Raw genomic sequence first — 19475 nt, 5'->3', positions numbered from 1 at the left:
GTCATGTTTAGTCCTCCTCTGGTCTTCTGGGGTCTCCACGTTGTCACCAGTCATGTTTAGTCCTCCTCTGGTCTTCTGGGGTCTCCACGTTGTCACCAGTCATGTTTAGTCCTCCTCTGGTCTTCTGGGGTCTCCATGTTGTCACCAGTCATGTTTAGTCCTCCTCTGGTCTTCTGGGGTCTCCACGTTGTCACCAGTCATGTTTAGTCCTCCTCTGGTCTTCTGGGGTCTCCACGTCGTCACCAGTCATGTTTTAGTCCTCCTCTAGTCTTCTGGGGTCTCCACGTCGTCGCCAGTCATGTTTAGTCCTCCTCTGGTCTTCTGGGGTCTCCATGTTGTCACCAGTCATGTTTAGTCCTCCTCTAGTCTTCTGGGGTCTCCATGTTGTCACCAGTCATGTTTAGTCTTCCGGGGTCTCCATGTTGTTACCAGTCATGTTTAGTCCTCCTCTAGTCTTCTGGCGTCTCCACGTCGTCACCAGTCATGTTTAGCCCTTCTCTGGTTTTCTGGGGTCTCTACGTTGTTACCAGTCATGTTTAGCCCTTCTCTGGTTTTCTGGGGTCTCTACATTGTCACCAGTCATGTTTAGTCTTCTGGGGTCTCCACTTTGTCACCAGTCATGTTTAGTCCTTCTCTGGTCTTCTGGGGTCTCCACGTTGTCACCAGAAATGTGTAGTCCTTCTCTGGTCCTTGAAGGTTTCTACGTTGTCACCAGTCATGTTTAGTCCTCCTCTAGTCTTCTGGGGGCTCCATGTTGTCACCAGTCATGTTTTGTCCTCCTCTAGTCTTCGGGGGTCTCCATGTTGTCACCAGTCATGTTTATCCCCCCCAGTTATCTTATCTGGGATCTCCACATTGCCACCAGACATGTTTAGGTGTCCTCAGGGGTCTCCACATTGTCACCAGTCCTGTCTATGTGTCTGCAAGTTGTCACCAGTTCTGGACTCATCCAGTCCTTGGAGGTCTCCACATTCTCACCAGTCATGTGTAGGCCTCCTCTGGCTCAGGACGGGTCTCCATTATTTTTTTTATTTTTTTTTAGGCCTCCTACGTCCTGTTGTCACTGGTCATGTTTAGGCCTTCCACAGTCCTTGGATGTCTCCACAATCTCACCAGTCATGTTTAGGTCTTCATATTGTCACCAATCATGTTTAGGCTTTCTCTGGGGTCTCTACACTGTCACCAGTCCTGTTTAGGTGTCTGCACATTGTCATCAGTTCTGTTTAGTCCTCCTCCAGTTTTTGGAGGTCTCCACACTCTCACTAGTCATGTTTAGGCCTTCTCTGACTCTGGATGGGGGTCTCCATGTTGTCACTGGTCATGTTTTCTTCTCTGGTCCTTGGAGGTCTCCACATTCTCGCCAGTTCTTTAGTCCTCTTCTGGTACTTGGAGGCCTCCACGATATCACTAGTCATGTTTAGGCCTTCTCTGGCTCTGGAGGTCTCCACACTCTCACTAGTCATGTTTAGGCCTTCTCTGGCTCTGGAGGTCTCCACACTCTCACTAGTCATGTTTAGGCCTTCTCTGGAGGTCTCCACACTCTCACTAGTCATGTTTAGGCCTTCTCTGGCTCTGGAGGTCTCCACACTCTCACTAGTCATGTTTAGGCCTTCTCTGGCTCTGTAGGGGTCTCCATGTTGTCACTGGTCATGTTTTCTTCTCTGGTCCTTGGAGGTCTCCATATTCTCACCAGTTCTTTAGTCCTCTTCTGGTACTTGGAGGTCTCTACGATATCACCAGTCATGTTTAAGCCTCTTCTCTTCTCACCGGCCATGTGTGTAGGCCTCCTACGGTCCTGTTGTCACTGGTCATGTTTAGGCCTTCTACAGTCCTTGGATGTCTCCACAATCTAACCAGTCATGTTTAGGTCTTCATATTGTCACCAATCATGTTTAGGCTTTCTCTGGGGTCTCCACACTGTCACCAGTCCTGTTTAGGTGTCTGCACATTGTCATCAGTCCTCCTCCAGTTTTTGGAGGTCTCCACACTCTCACTAGTCATGTTTAGGCCTTCTCTGGCTCTGGAGGTCTCCACACTCTCACTAGTCATGTTTAGGCCTTCTCTGGAGGTCTCCACACTCTCACTAGTCATGTTTAGGCCTTCTCTGGCTCTGGAGGGGTCTCCATGTTGTCACTGGTCATGTGTTCTTCTCTGGTCCTTGGGGTTCTCCACATTCTCACCAGTTCTTTAGTCCTCTTCTGGTACTTGGAAGTCTCCACAATATCACCAGTCATGTTTAAGCCTCTTCTGGGGTCTCCACATTGTCACCAATCATGTTTAGGCCTCCTCTAACTCTAGGGTCTCCATGTTTTCACCATAGCAACAAGGGGAGATTGGGATTTTGGGGAATTGGGTTGCAAACATCGCCGGTTTTCCTCTGCATCTAAATCGCATGACAGGACAGTGTGCCCGGCTTTCAATGGAGCCAGTGTTCTATCGAATAGGTGGGCACTATTTGATAGAACACCAGTTCACACATCTCCGGGGTGGCTGTGAAGCGCACAGTAGAAGGGTCCGGTGCGTTTTTTGCTCAGTTTCAGGTCTGAATTCAGCCCTAATTCAGACCTAAAACGATTAATCGGGGACGCACCGGACCACCTGCCGTGCCCTGCGGCTGCACATAGTCTGATCCCAGCTGAATGTATATGTGAACCCTCGCCATGTAAAACCATACATTCAGTTCAAAATAGTAATGAAAAGCAAAACATTTTGTGTATAGATATACACAAAATAAATACATAAAATGTATCTCGGCTGCATAAGGGTCTTTGAGGGATGGGGGTAGAGAAACGGCAGCACGCTGATCTTCCCAGAGAATGGCTGTGTGTGGGGAGTCAGCACAAGTCTTGGTCATTGGAGGACAGGCAGGCTGTGCAGCGGTGGGGAGTCGGCACAAGTCTTGGTCATTGGAGGACAGGCAGGCTGTGCAGCGGTGGGGAGTCGGCACAAGTCTTGGTCATTGGAGGACAGGCAGGCTGTGCAGCGGTGGGGAGTCAGACCAAGACTTGGTCATTGGAGGACAGGCAGGCTGTGCAGCGGTGGGGAGTCAGCGCAAGTCTTGGTCATTGGAAGGCAGGCTGTGCAGCGGTGGGGAATCAGCGCAAGTCTTGGTCATTGGAGGACAGGCAGGCTGTGCAGCGGTGGGGAGTCAGCACAAGTCTTGGTCATTGGAGGACAGGCAGGCTGTGCAGCGGTTGGGAGTCAGCACAAGTCTTGGTCATTGGAGGACAGGCAGGCTGTGCAGTGGTGGGGAGTCAGCACAAGTCTAATCATTGGAGGACAGGCAGGCTGTGCAGCGGTGGGGAGTCGGCACAAGTCTTGGTCATTGGAGGACAGGCAGGCTGTGCAGCGGTGGGGAGTCAGCACAAGTCTAATCATTGGAGGACAGGCAGGCTGTGCAGCGGTGGGGAATCAGCGCAAGTCCTGGTCATTGGAGGACAGGCAGGCTGTGCAGCGGTGGGGAGTCGGCACAAGTCTTGGTCATTGGAGGACAGGCAGGCTGTGCAGTGGTGGGGAGTCAGCACAAGTCTTGGTCATTGGAGGACAGGCAGGCTGTGCAGCAGTCGGGAGTCATCACAAGTCTAATCATTGGAGGGCAGGCTGTGCAGCGGTGGGGAGTCGGCACAAGTCTTGGTCATTGGAGGACAGGCAGGCTGTGCAGTGGTGGGGAGTCAGCACAAGTCTAATCATTGGAGGACAGGCAGGCTGTGCAGCGGTGGGGAGTCGGCACAAGTCTTGGTCATTGGAGGACAGGCAGGCTGTGCAGCGGTGGGGAGTCAGCACAAGTCTAATCATTGGAGGACAGGCAGGCTGTGCAGCGGTGGGGAGTCAGCACAAGTCTAATCATTGGAGGACAGGCAGGCTGTGTAAGGAAGCAATACAAAGAGAACAGGATAGTTTTTCATACAAGTACATGGTAGAGCAGCCACATATCAGGAATATGAAATGTTGGGGGAAATATGATTTAAGGATATCTAAACCAAAGAACAAGAATATAATATATCTTGGCTTAGTGGCCCCTACAGGTGGTGGCTGCATTGGGTTTCTTATTTCAGGCTAAGAACAATTTCAGCAAGTACAGAAAATGTTCATCCTGACAGAAATGCCGTGTCAATCCTCCCTACGTAATGGAGATGGGGAGAGATATTCTGTAATCCTGTCGTCGGATGACAACGCTGTTCCTCCATAGGTACAATAGAGTGAGTGTTGTCACCCTAGGACAGGAAGTGTATTCCTGGTAGGATCACAAGATGAAAATAAAGGAGGGGAAAACCTGATGAAAGTAAAGTCAGCCACCGGGATGAAAACATTTGTTTCTATTTGCCCCTGCAAAGATCTTTTATTGATCCGGCGCAGAAAATCTTGTGTTTCCACGTATGGTGTGAACAAGCTCAAGTTCAGCTTAGGCAAACAAATAACAAAAAGTCATGTAAACACCAGTAGTGTAGCGCTGCTAAAATAGAAAATATTTTTTTTTTTTAGAGAACACACAAATATAAAGTAAGGAAATTATGGCCAAAATCTCAGTGCTGTAAACCACAGAAAAGATCACATGCGATATAAGTGTCAAAGGGACAGCATGCTGGAAAACCTGTCAGTCAGTGGCTGCAGCTGCCGATCAGTGCATTTTGAGAGGGGCAAGTCCTGCTGTTAAAATGCAGTATCATGGCGGGAGTGTGGCTCCTCCAGCCGACGTGGTAGGTGGCTCCTCCAGCCGACGTGGTAGGTGGCTCCTCCCAGCCGACGTGGTAGGTGGCTCCTCCCAGCCGACGTGGTAGGTGGCTCCTCCCAGCCGACGTGGTAGGTGGCTCCTCCCAGCCGACGTGGTAGGTGGCTCCTCTCAGCCGACGTGGTAGGTGGCTCCTCTCAGCCGACGTGGTAGGTGGCTCCTCTCAGCCGACGTGGTAGGTGGCTCCTCTCAGCCGACGTGGTAGGTGGCTCCTCTCAGCCGACGTGGTAGGTGGCTCCTCAGCAAGGCACGTGTTATGGGGACACTCGTGCAGGCTCTCGATCCCAAGCCAGCTCTGTGTGTCCATTGACACACATAGCCCAACTTCCTCTTCACTTAGCCTCTGCCCTTGTGCACATCACTTGATTAAAATCGGGCTCAACGGCAAGTATTGAAGAGGGGGGGAGCTGTATGTAGAAGGTTTTTTACATGCATTTTATAGAATGCATGAAGGTAAAAACCTTCTCCCTTTTAAAGTGATACTAAAGCTTTTTTTTATTTTTATTTTTTAAATAACAGACGTGTTATACTGGCCTGCTCTGTGCAGTGGTTTTGCACAAAGTGGCCCCAATCCTCTTCTTTTCAGGTCCCCCGCCGGCGCTCCTGGCTCTTCCCTTTCAAAGCAGTTTACCCAGAGAAAGACCTGTCCAATCACATGACAAGTCGCACCCTATTGTTCCCTACTGTCTGCAATGGAACTGTTAAGAGTGGTGAAAAAGAAGTTCCTGCACCATATGTGCCGATTTCAGGTGCGGCTTGCATCGATATGTGCATGAAGTTGCACTGACATGCGGCTTTGAAATCGTGCGATTTCAATTGAAGTTGCATGATTTCAATGTGCCGATTTGGTGTAAGCGGAGGGCTTAAAGCTCAACTCCAGCCAAACCTTTTTGTTCTTTTTGATTTTTAGGATATGTGGAAGGTTTAGAACATCTGTAAGTATTATATGACAGACAGTGGGGGGTTATTTACAAAAGGCAAATCCACTTTGCACTACAAGAGCAAAGTGCACTTGAAATTGTATTGGCAGTGCAGTCGCTGTAAATCTGAGGAGTAGATCTGAAATGAGGGGAAGCTCTGCTGATTTTATCATCCAATCATGTGCAAGCTAAAATGCTGGTTTTTATTTTCCTTGCATGTCCCCCTCAGATCTACAGCGCACACACACACACACACACACACACACACACACACACACACACACACACACACACACACACACACACACACACACACACACACACACACACACACATACATACATATACACACTCGCTTGCTGTCCAGGTGATGGGTGTCACACAGAACAGGAAGTGAGGGGAGATACCCTACAGCAGGGGTCGACAAAATCCGGGCGCCAGGTCGCAATTGTGACCTGGCGGCCGGTAATTGAGGCCGCGGACTCCATTACCGGCCGCCGCAGTCGAGCACAGAGGCACGGAATCCTGTGTCTCCGTGCTCCCCCACCGCGCGATCACGGCGGGCCTGCGACGGCCGGTAATTGAGGCCGCAGCTTTGCGGCCTTGTGAAGTCCCAAGCTCTTCCTTCCGTGAGCTGTGACCTTCTGTGAGCTGGCGCCATCTGGTGGTGGCCGTTGGCATTACAAGTTAAACAGCTGTTCTAATGTGTAATCTTTCACTATTTCCACTGCCATCTCCTTCCCTCTAAGTAGAACCCCCAAACATATTATATATATATATATATATATATATATATATATTTCTTATTCTAACACCCTAGAGAATAAAATGGTGATCGTTGCAATACTTTCTGTCACGCCGTATTTGCGCAGCGGTCTTACAAGCGCACATTTTTGGGGAAAAAATACACTTTTTTTATTTTTAATTAAAAAAATAAGACCACAGTAAAGTTATCCCAATTTTTTTTATTGTGAAAGATAATGTTACGCCGAGTAAATTGATACCCAACATGTCACGCTTCAAAATTGCGTCCGCTCGTGGAATGGCGACAAACTTTTACCCTTTAAAATCTCCATAGGCGACGTTTACAAAAATCTACAGGTTGCATGTTTTGAGTTAGAGGAGGTCTAGAGCTAGAATTATTGCTCTCTCTCTACCAATCGCGGCGATACCTCTCATGTGGTTTGAATACCGTTTACATATGCGGGCGCTGCTCACGTATGTGTTCGCTTCTGCGCGCAAGCTCGTCGGGACAGGACGCGTTTTCTGGCTCCTAACTTTTTTAGCTATCTCCTAGATTCCAAGCAAATTTGTCAAACCCTGCCCTACGGGACACAGCATTGAAAACTGACGGCGACTCTACAGTCCTGTATGGAAAGATATTTGGCTTGGACTTTTAAAGCTGGAATCCTCAGATCTGAATGAAGTAATAGGGGTTGCCGCTGTGCCAAACTTCAGAGCCGTTCAGAGACTCGGCAAGGCGATCTCAAGACGACTTGAGAGGCAACTTGCAAAATGACTTCTGTATCGAAGTCAATGCGAGTCTCCCCCCAAAGTCGTACAGGAACCTTTTTGTATTGCGTCGCTCCTATTAGAACGGTTCCATTAAACAGAGCGGGCCGCGACATGTCAGGGGGCTGAGTCGCCTGACAGGTGGCCCCTGTGTGACCCGGCTCTGAGGTGGTTGTAGCCGTATCGGCAAATGAATACTGTCCGTGATATATTTTTTTTATTTGCACAAACACAATTTTTTAGGACATTCTTTCGGGGGTGTCCCCCCTTCTTCAAGGTCCCAGCAGTTCTGATTTATTGTATGAACCAGATTATAATAGAATACCTGTGTTACAGTCTGATCATGTGACCTCCCATTGAATCCAAACTTGATGTGATTGTAGCCGTATTAGTGCAATTGTGAATTATGAGTACTGCTTGGACCTTGAAGAAGGGGACACACCCCGAAAAATTGTATGTCGGTGCAAATAAAAAAAAGTCTCACGGGCCGTTCTCAATCCGAACAAATTTTGTATGTGAGATTTGCTTTTGTAATGGAGATCTGTCACGTGATGGCGATACTTTGATACCCTTGATGGGTCATAAACCCGTTGGTGTGGTGGTATGTATGAGCGGAGGAGGTCATTGTCATGACATTGCAATAGTACATGACATTGCCTGCTCTCCTATGTAATAATAGTGAACATGTGGGTCTCAGGCCCCGGTGGAAGGATTGACCTTCAGGGCCCGTGTGACTTTGTATTGTTCCTGATATGTGGGAGGAATCTGCTGCGATGGAATTGGGTGAAAGGTGACGGAGGGAGATGTAGGTAAAAGGTCACCGCCTGGAGGAGTGTGTGTGACCAGATTTGTAATGATGGGAGGAGGGGAGAGAATACTTCCTGTAGGAGACCAGATTTGTAGCATGCTTTCTGCTTACATTATGTACATGCTCGGGGCTTTATTGGCTCCAGGGAGGAATAAAAATAGGACTGAAACTCCGCTTATTATAGTGTCTGCTAAACCTTTTATAATCGGCGTCGTGTCCTTCTTTGTACACAGCGTAGGCATTTGTATTCCATTCACACTTTTTATTTCCCCCTGCTTTAGTTTCTTCCCTGGATGTTCCAGACGCCAATAAAATCAGTTTATTAAAGCCGCATTACCCACTTAAAGCGGGAGTTCACCCAATTCGGTTTTTGTTTCTCTTTTCCCCTTAGATGGATGCTCGTTTTGGTCTAGGGGAATCGGCTATTGGTTTTAAAATATGATCCGTACTTACCCGTTTTCGAGATGCATCTTCTTCCGTCGCTTCCGGGTATGGGTCTTCGGGAGCGGGCGTTCCTTCTTGATTGACAGTCTTCCGACGGTCGCATCCATCGCGTCACTCGTAGCCGAAAGAAGCCGAACGTCGGCGCGGCTCTATACTGCGCCTGCGCACCGACGTTCGGCTTCTTTCGGAAAATCGTGACGCGATGGATGCGACCGTCGGAAACCTCTCGGAAGACTGTCAATCAAGAAGGAACGCCCAGTCCCGCAGCCCATACCCGGAAGCGACGGAGAAGATGCATCTCGTAAACGGAAAGTACGGATCATATTTTAAAACCAATAGCCGATTCCCCTAGACAAAACGAGCAAGAATCTAAGGGTAAAAAGTGTGCGCTATGGGTGAACCTCCGCTTTAAGGACCTTGGAAAAAAGAAATGTTCCTGGACTGCCGCACTCTGATAGGCGATTTATTGAAACAAAATGAACAAAGGATAAAATCCAAAGCTGTATAACATCCAAAAATTAATGCAACACTGCAATCAATGGTAGAAAGTGAACATAGGGGACAAAAAAGCTGACTAAGCATTAGGGTTGTCCTGATACCGATACTGAGCATTTGCGCAAGTACTTGTACTCGCGCAAAAGCTCCCGATGCTTTACCGATCCTTTTTTTTTTTTTTGAGAACGGTTGGAGAGGGGGCGGAGAGCAGAGCAGTCCTCGTATGGAGGAGAGCCGCTGCCGCCTAGTCCCCTAAGAGAAAACCAAGTCCCCCCCGCCGCTGCCGACATCTAGTTGATTTGCGCTGGGGGAACATAACAGCTTTCATTTGAATAGCTGTGTGTTCCCCAACGCGCCTCGTCATGTATAGACACTCCTTGCCCGGAAACTTTGATAGACAGATCACCCGTCCCCTGGATTGGATGGGTGATCGGTCTATCAAAGGGACATGGCTGCATTTGGGGACACATGGCTGCATTTGAGGACACAAGGCTGCATTTGGGGACACATGGCTGCATTTAAAAAAAAGTATCGGTAATCGCTATCGGCGAGTACATGGAAAAAAAAGTATCGGTACTTGTACTCGGTCCTAAAAAAAAGTGGTATCGGGACAACCCTACTAAGCATCTATCCATGATGTGAAACATGTTAGCTTTTTTGTCCCCTATGTCCACTTTCTACCATTGATTGCAGTGTTGCATGAATTTGTGGATGATTCAATAAAGCGCAGAGTCTGCACCTGTCCGTACTACAGGGCGGGAGCACAGCATAGGTCGCAGGGCTTGGAGCGGTACTCTTTTCCACTTAAGGACCTTGCCTGTTTTTTCAGACTCAGTGTTTACAAGCCTAAAACAGTTTTTTTTTTTTTTGCTAGAAAATTACTTAGAACCCCCCCCAAAATTATATATATATTTTTTTCTAACACCCTAGAGAATAAAATGGCGGTCATTGCAATAAAATGGTCCTCTCTGATGTCACAAGAATTGAGGAATATAATGCCCCTCTCACACGGGGGACCGTTCAGGTGCGCCTGTCGGTTTTCTTAGGCGGAGTTACTTTGGACCCGGGGAAATGACCGCTTCCAGCACAAGTACCTTTTTTTTTTTTTTTTTTTTTTATGACTGGTTGTAATTTAAAGGGAATTTCTAGTGTGTTTTTTTTCATGGCACATTAAGTTATAGTAAAAGTGTACAAAAGAAAAAATGTTAAAGCCATTACATTTTACTCTTTACTACTGTACATTCTACATGTTATAATTGTGTTTTATATATAGATCTGCTGGTCCTCTAGCACTTGTGTGTATGACGGACATTGGCAGTTGGCATCTTTTGCCCAACAGCTGCAGACATAAGACCAGATACATAGTAAGTCACATTGAGATCACCTTGTTTTCAGACCAGCAGAAACCTCATACAACACTAAACTAAAGGAGAAGCACAACTTCTTCATGTGTAATGTGTGAATAAAAAATGCTGCCCCATGTACAAAAGTCTAGCTTGGCCCAGAATCTCGAGTCCCACCATCGGTCCTTTTTCATAGGATCGGCAGTCTCATTGAGCAAGTCAAGAGAGTCGGGCCAGATTCAAGAAGCAATTGTGCCTGTGTTAACCATAGGTTACACAGCGCAATTGCTTACTTGCTCCGGCGTAGCGAATGCTCCTGATTCAGGAACATCGCTACGCCGACTGCAGCCTAAAATCTGCATGGCATAAGGCTCTTATGCCACGCAGATTTTAGGCTGCATTCTTGCGTTGGCCGCTAGGGGGTGCTCCCATTGTGATCTGTGTATAGTATGCAAATTGCATACTAACACCGATTCACAACATTGCGCGAGCAAATTATGTAGTTTGCGTACGTCGGGTTTCGCGTAAGGTTACACATCCTAATGGCAGGCGCAGCCAATGCTATAGGATACCCACATTCCCGCGTCGTGATATTTAAAATCTACGTCGTTTGTGTAAGTGAATCGTGAATGGTGCTGGACGCCATTCACGTTCACTTTGAAGCAAATGACGTCCTTGCGATGTCATTCCGACGGAGCATGCGCTCGGCGTGGGAGCGCGCCTAATTTAAATGATTCCCGCCCCCGGCGGGATCATTTACATTGCGCGCGCTTACGCCGGGCAATTTTGCCGGCGCGCCCTCGCAATTTACGGAGCTACTGCTCCGTGAATCGAGGGCAGCGCAAAATATTTGCGGGGGGGCGCAGGGCAAAATCGTTGCCCTGAGCCTCCGCAAATAAAGCGCAAATGTATCTGGGCCAATATTCACAGGGAAAGTCAATATACATTCACCTTTCTATATCTGATTTTTCTCACATTTTTAGTAAAGGTATCTTCTGTTCAATGCTCAATTTGAAATGCCCAGCTTTGCCGTACATTTTACTATAACAAGGCAGCAAATATTTATTCTTGGCTGCAGGTATATTATTGTGTAATTTGGAACTTGTCTGATTCTTGCCTGACTGCTTTTTCTTTTTCTTGTAGCAAAATCCAAGATGGCCTTCATGTTAAAACAAAGCGCCCGATGCCTCCCCACAGCAAGCAGGCTTGGTAAGGATGAAACTGCAACTTGGATTTCTGGTCTTGGCTTTATAGTTAGTGTAGTGTTTGTGTTAAATACATTTGGTATTAAAACAATAAATATACAGGTGCATCTCAAAAAATTTGAATATCAAAAAGTAAATTTATTTCAGTAATTCAATTTATAGAAAGAAACTCATATTGTGTACAGTGTCTTGAAATTTTTCACATTTTGTCATGTTCCAACCAAAAACGTAAATATATTTTATGTGATAGACCAACATTTATACTGGGCCAGATTCTCGTAGATATCCGGCGGCGTAACGTATCTCCTTTACGTAACTCCGCCGCAAGTTTAACGGGCAAGTGCCTGATTGCCAAACCACTTACCTGTAAACTTGCGGCGGCGTAGCGTAAAGTCCACCCGCGCAAGCACTCCTAATTCAAATGATCCTGCTAGGGGGCGTGGATCATTTAAATTAGGCGCGCTCCCGCGCCGATCGTACTGCGCATGCTCCGTCGGGTAAATTACCCAATGTGCATTGTGCTAAATGACTTTGCACGGACGTCATTTGTTTTGACGGTAACGTAAATGGCGTCCAGCGCCATTCACAGACGACTTACGCAAACGGCGTTAAATTTTCAAATTGCGACGCAGGAACGACGGCCATACTTAACATGGAGTACGCCACCTAGGGGGCATGTTTATCTTTACGCCGCGTATCGCTTACGGAAACGATGTAAAAACACTATGACGGGCAAGCGAATCCGCGTGACTAGTCATTTGCATATTCTACGCTGACCGCAAAGGAAACGCCACCTAGCGGTCAGCATAGATATTGCAGCCTAAGATACAACGGCGCTGGCCGTCGTATCTTAGGCATGTTTAAGTGTATCTCAGTTTGAGAATACACTTAAACATACGACGGCCTTAGATTCGGACTTACGTCGGCGTATCTGCTGATACGCCGGCGTAATTCTTTGAGAATGTGGCCCACTGAGATTAAAGTGGATGTAAACCCATTTTTTATTTTTTATTATTAAGGCTTGCACTTTGTACAGTATATGATTTCATGTCATCTGTGCCCAGCCTTGCCACAAAGTTAATCCAGCTATGAGCAATCCTTTTTTCAGTGAGATAAAAACTGACAGAGAAATAGGAGCCAGTTCCTTCCCCCTTGCTGTGAGTGACAGGTGATTTACATATCTCATGCAGGAGTCTGAGAGGGACATTGTGTGTACTTCAGATCCCCCATCCTTTCCTCTCCAGCTTTCCCAGGATTGGCTGCTCCACACCTCTGCATGATTGGGCATGCTGAAGTCATGTGGTGACTTTTCTGGGTTTTGACTGGATGTTGGTGATCATAGCAGAAGTTCAGTGTAAGAAATACACAGGAGAAAATGCATGTTGACAAGGAGTGTAGAGGTGGGCGGGGAGTCTATTGACATCACGACTCCACCCACCGAGCTCCGGACAACAGACCCACCCACAGAATCTGCAGTTTTTCAGGTCTCATAACAGGCAGAAGGGAGAGACATATGACAGGTAAGGACACTTCACACCAGATGCAGTTCAGTGCGCTCTTTTTTTTTTTTTTTTTGTTGCACTAAAAATGCATGCACAGTGTTTTCCATGTATTCCAATGGCTCTAGTTCACACCATGCAGTCAGTTTCCAGTGCAGAAACTGGAAACTGACTGCATGGTGTGAACTAGAGCCATTGGAATACATGGAAAATACTGTGCATGCATTTTGTACAAAAAAAAAAGCAAATGGAACTGCGTCTGGTGTGAACTAGCACTTATCCTTTCTAAAATACTGCCATAGTGGTTGAGAGTGGGTTTACATCCACTTTAAATTACACACATGTGGAGCCTACTAATTTTAGGTGACTTCTGAAGGCAATTGGTTCCACCATATTTTAGTTGGGGGTATCGGAGTAAAGGGGGCTGAATACAAATGCACACCACACTTTTCACATATTTATTTGTAAAAAAAAAAATGAAAACCATTTATCATTTTCCTTCCACTTCACAATTATGTGCCACTTTGTGTTGGTCTATCACATAAATTTTTTTTATTTTAATTTAGATGATTATGGCTTACAGCTAGTGAAAACCCAAAATTCATTCTCTCAAAATTTTGAATATTACATAAGACCAATAAAGTTTTTTTTTTTTAATACAGAAATTTTGGCTTACTGAAAAGTATTAAGTATAGAAAAAATGATTAGCGCTAAAACACACACACACACACACACACACACACACACACACACACACACACACACACACACACACACACACACTATATATATATATATTGGAGGTGCACGATTGATCGCGGAGAGAATCTCGATTCTCCCCGCCCACGATCTCCCCGTGGGAAGACCCGCGATTCTTCCGTGTTCACCGCTGGTTCCACGTAACCAGCGTGTAACGCAAATGCCACCGATTTTGAAACCGACGTCAGCAGCCTGCGCCGCTGGATAGATGTCTGAGCTTCTCTCACAACAGTAGTTTGTATCCATGCGCCACCCAGTGGTTGCCGGCGGTACTGCTCCTGATGTATTAAACCTTCTCACAGTTCTGTACAACTGTGTGTATCCATGCGCCACCCAATGGTTGCTGGCAGTACTGCTTCTGATCTATAAAAAAAAGAGACCAGTGATATGTCTATAATGTTAAAGACCATATAACTCCTATGAAAAAATCAGAATCAAAGTTTTATTCTGCTTTTTTCATAGGAGTTATATGATCTTTAACATTATAGACATATCACTGGTCTCTTTTTTTATATATTCATATTTTCAGATAAATCACAGGTTTATTAATTAATTAAAACATTTTTTTTTGGGGGGGGGGGGTTCTGGCATTACATTTTTAAGAATCGTGAGAGAATCGTGATCTTTTGTCTAAGCAAAAGAATCGTGATTCTCATTTTGACCAGAATCGTGCAGCCCTAATATATATATATATATATATATATATATAATATAATATTTATATTTTCGCCATGTGCCGTGATGCTGATACAGGTAATAAATACTACCGTATAGAATTGGACATTAATATCCATATGTATAAAAATCAATATAGATAACTGATGTGAAAGTGATCCTGTGAAAAATAGTGATAAAACACCAAAAAATTGAACTGTTGCTGAATGCAACGACTCTATATAAAAGTGTAACACGTGCCTCCTGGACCATCAATGTCCGTGATGAAAAATGGTTTAATAATGCAATAAATTGAAATAGTAAATGATGAGATTGTTCCCGTAGATGGGAGGCTGGAAAACCTCCTGACAGTCCAAATTCCGATCCACCCCTGGTTTAGTTGAAATATTGAACCATATTAGTGATCCTCCACCTGTCTCTCAAAACTCCCAACTCTGTATAATAGGCCCATACGAATATTCACAGCCTCCTTGCGCCTGTGGGGCGTCCAGACGGGTGGTCCGCTGGTTACCACAATATGGTATCCTAAAGCAGGTAGCTGAAATAAGGGGAGGGGGGCAGTGGGGGATCGCTCCAGCCAAAGCCCAAAAGGAGAGGAGACTACTATAGTGTAGTAATTTCGGTAAATATTTTAATGTGTGATAAAAATTGGACTCTTACAATTAAGCAGTATAAAGCAGGCAGGGTATAATTGAAGTGTGATAACACTGTCTTACTGTGAACTCCGCTGCTCCCGGTCTGCGCTGTCGGCCTCGGTGTTACGTCACACTCCACGTGACTTCTTCAGGGGAACCTGATTGGCTGTTCAACACCTATTTGACCCCTTTTGCTTCCATAAAACTAAGCTCTGATTCTGTGTCTGCTCTGTTCTGTTTTCTTTGGTGGAATCTGAAAAGTATATACAGTATAGTATGCACTCAATACTTGGTTTGGGCTCCTTTTGCATGAATTACTGCATCAATGCAGCGTGGCATGGTGGCGATCAGCCTGTGGCCCTGCTGAGGTGTTATGGAAGCCCAGGTTGCTTTGATAACGGCATTCAGCTCATCTGCATTGTGTGTCTGGTGTCTCATCTTCCTCTTGACAATGCCTCACAGATTCTCTATGGCAGGGGTGCCCAACCTTTTGAAGGCCACTTAAAGCGACTTAGTAACCAGTCACGGGCCACAATGAGCAGAGTAGGCAGATGACAGGTCTGTGTCCATTCTGCATATGCCAAGCCGATACAGCCCAATCTACTCTATGGGCCCTCTAAACCAATCAGATGGAAGGGGACAGATCCACTTCTGTTATTTTATAGCAGATCGAATTGGAGGTAGGCAGGTGTAAACGGACAAAAGTCTGTTTACATCTGCCGATCCACATCGGTGAATGGAGGGTTTGATTGGGTCGGACCGATCGCTTGAAAGGGGCCTAAGGCTGCTTTTAAACTGATGGTCTGTGGTCTATTGCGGCACAGTGTACCTGTGGTTTTCCTGCCGGTTATCTGCACTTTGCCATAAACATCTATTATATTTCGCAGGCGTGGTGCACTTTCTAAAAAGCCGCTTGCTTCTTCTACCGTCGGCTTTCTTTACAACACTGATGTTCCCAGATGGCAGGGTGGCAACCTGCAATCTGGGCTTGCCAACCAGCCATCCCAGAGCAGGGGGTCGCGGGTCACATCAAAGGGCTCCACGGGCCACTTGTTGGGCACCCCTGCTCTAATGGGTTTAGGTCAGGCGTGTTTGGCCAATCAAGCACCGCAATACCATAAACCGGGTATTGGTATTTTTGGCAGTGTGTATGTGTGGTACCATTTAGAAAAGTCCCATTTGGTAGGCCACTTAAGTCATGACCCTGGTAAGCAAAATTTAAGGGGTGCTGGTAGGAGGAGAAATCGGTGTGTTACTGATTAGGAATCTTTACCGCAAGACAGGGATGTGCAATTCCTAGATCTTTAATGCAAAGTTAGTCAGCATGTCAATTTGACATAAAGGGAGCTTAAACAGTGCAAACTGAGTCCAAAAAGGACAAGTCTTAGACAGTGGCGAATGCCTTGTAGTACATTGTGTTATGTGTGGAGGCAGCCATGTATTTAGAGGCAGGACTCGTGGTCTGATGACTGAAGGGGAAATTATTAAAAAGCCAAGAAGCGGCAGGAGAGGTGGAGGAAACGTAGATCCACAGAATGAATGAAACAGAAGCATGGAGATCTTGCACAGCAGGTCCTCAGGTGCAGCTTTCTCTCCAGCAATAACCACAGTGAGCAGCATAGAAGAGACCTCTCCAAATCTGGTGAGGACAACCATCTGAGGCAGCAGTGTCTTTTCAATGATCTCACACTGCACATATGTAACCTGATTACTTCCATCTCCTTTTGTCTTTCCCGCTGAAAAATATCAATACTTATATTTCTTGTGCTTTCCACTAAGGATGAGCTTGGGCGTGTTGCAACTCCACGTGCCCAGGCCCGCCAGGATGCTGACACTCTGAAGCACTAATTACTGGTAGGCTGCACAGATCAGGAAATGTCTCCCTACCTGTGAATAGCGCTGTGGAGTGTCGGCTTACTGGCGGTTGTGGGCCCATGGAGTTGCGAACACGCCTTACTTTACATCCCCCTCTGTTGGCTTTTTTACATTTTGTGGTCAAAAGAGGGTTGGAGATCCGAAAGGGCAGACAGCACAGTGACCTGATCTGTTTTCACTCTCATGCATCCCTCAGATTGTAAATTACACAAGACACTGTACATAGAAAAGGAACACTACATGAACTGTTGCTGAAGTGGTTGCAGGTTTGCTTTAAAGCTGCGTATATAGTAGGCAAACCTAAAATAAAAAAATTATGTGGTTATGTATTCGTCTAAGTAAACCTGACCTGGCTTAAAAGGTTGCTAATTATAATAATATTCCTGAAGTGGTTCTTGTAAGTACTTCTGGTAGCCTTCAGATTAATGCTTGTGTTTGTATGAATTTCAGCTTTATGTATGCCAGGGCCCCCAAATCCTAAAGCAGTAATGCATTGATATTGGACCTTTGCACAATTCATTACTTTATTTTGATACCTGCTGAATATTGCAGCTATCCCATGTGTACTGACACCGGACTTGTAAGACCTATTATTAGATGTTTTACTGACAACAAAGATCTGTTCATCACTTTTTCTTTCTCTCCTTCTTTTGTTGTTGCAGTGATCAGGCCCATCAGCTGCTCCTCCCACCTCCAGGCACCAGGTAATGCCGCTAATTGGATTTCTTCATGGCCTACTGATGTCAGGTTTTTAAGCCAGGTTATATAAGCTTATTTTAATGCCAGGGATACAAATGCAGCCCTTATGGGTCATGGCTCCATGGAAATCTTCAGTTTTCTTGGAAGTGTCTTTGCAGGTCCCTCCCTCTCCACTCTTGTTTGGAGTGGACAGGCTGACAGGAGTTGGCCACATGGTCCCTCTGTGACAATAGTAGATTTATTTCCATTAAAATCCTGGCAATAGTGGGGAAGGGAGATTTTTATTTTTTCCAGAAAGTAATACTAGTAGAGTTGCTACGTCATCCCTTTAAACCCGAACACGCATAAATTACACAGGTTCTGAGGCTGATTTAAAGCAGATAAGGCACCAAGTGAGTTTAATTACCACCTTAAAGCGGTTGTATACCCGCCACAGGTTTTCTTATATTTTTTTTTTATTTTTTGCACCGCATACTAGCTCATTATGAAATACTTACCTTGTAACGAGATGTGGAGAACTTACCTGGTCCACGCCGAGAAGGTGTCATCTTGCCTCGGCGTGTCTTCTGGGTATCGCCGCTCCAGCGCTGTGATTGGCTGGAGTGGCGATGTCGTCACTCCCGCGCATGTGCGCGGAGACTTCATTCCGGCAAGGTACGGTGGCTGGCGGCCCTTTAGCCGAGAATCCACGCTGCGCATGCGCCGCTGCAATCAGCGGCGCATTGCGAAGGGAATATCTCCTAAACCGTACAGGTTTAGGAGATATTCTTTATACCTACAGGTAAGCCTTATTATAGGCTTACTTGTAGATAAAAGTGGTAGTAAAGAGTTTACTACTACCACTTTAATAATGCTACAGAACCTGTGTAATCCATCAGTGTTTGGTTTTAAAGGGATGCGGTGGCAACCCTAAATACTAGTCGTAGCAATGTTGTAGAGTTGTCAGTATAAACAATGTCTATAGAATGCCTTGACACATGAAGAACTAGTGACAGATCAATGACCAGCTTCATCTTACTAATGGTTTTATAACTGTTCGAAAAGGGAAAAAATTATAATTCACAAAACTGATGCTTTTGTGGTCTGGATGGAATGTTTCCTATGCATGTGGCAAACTTCTTCAGTTGCCCAGAGGGGGTCTGTGATGCCTTTGTCTGAAGTAGAGAGGCTGGAACCAATGGATGTTTTTTTTTTCAACATAAATAACAGTTGTTTGGTATGTGCAAGTAAGTGCCGGTTCACACAGGGGAGACTTGTCGGGCGATTTAGCCTCCTGACAAGTCGCGCTCCGTTCTGTACTATAGAACCGTTCTAATAGGAGCGACTCAAGTCGCTCCGACTTAGAAAAAGGTTCTTTTACTACTTTGGGACGACTTGCATTGACTTCAATATAGAAGTCATTTTGCAAGTCGCCTCTGAAGTCGTGTGCAGATCACCTTGCAGAGTCACGCGGCAAGTCGTACCACCCCTGTGTGAACTGGCACTAACGCTCAACGTTTTCATTCTAGCTGTCCAGGCAAAAACCAAGAAGACGCTTGCAAAGCCAGGAGTGAAGAATATTGTTGTGGTTGAAGGCGTCCGTACCCCATTCCTGCTCTCTGGCACCACGTAAGTTATGACACTGCTAAATTTTGGCACAGGCATCTAGGCTTCAGTGACCTCTCAGCTGTATAGTGATTTAGTTTTTTTTTTTTTTCTGCTTCTACAAATATAGAATATGTATTATAGTGTAGCAAACTTTGTTACAAATTATTGTTCTCTGTTCTGTGGTAATTCATTCCTTACCGCGTAGCCCAAGTACATGCTTGCTTTATGTTACACAGCTTGGGGACAGAACCTAAATACCAAGATGGGGCACATGTAGAGAGTGACTTCCT

The 19475-nt window shown here is 45.9% G+C and overlaps 1 protein-coding gene across 1 annotated transcript in view; it reads left to right on the top strand.

The window, feature by feature from the left end:
• HADHB (hydroxyacyl-CoA dehydrogenase trifunctional multienzyme complex subunit beta) overlaps positions 1-19475 on the top strand; it is a 54710-nt gene that overhangs the window by 1400 nt on the left and 33835 nt on the right. Inside the window, exons 2-4 of the mRNA XM_040348211.1 lie at positions 11395-11460; positions 17562-17603; positions 19107-19206. Coding sequence (XP_040204145.1) covers positions 11406-11460; positions 17562-17603; positions 19107-19206 — 197 coding nt within the window. The 5' untranslated portion in view covers positions 11395-11405. The remainder of the gene's footprint in view (positions 1-11394; positions 11461-17561; positions 17604-19106; positions 19207-19475) is intronic.

Source organism: Rana temporaria, chromosome 4 (assembly GCF_905171775.1).
Source record: "Rana temporaria chromosome 4, aRanTem1.1, whole genome shotgun sequence".
Lineage (NCBI taxonomy): Eukaryota > Metazoa > Chordata > Amphibia > Anura > Ranidae > Rana > Rana temporaria.
This window is presented reverse-complemented; position numbering and strand designations above follow the sequence as displayed.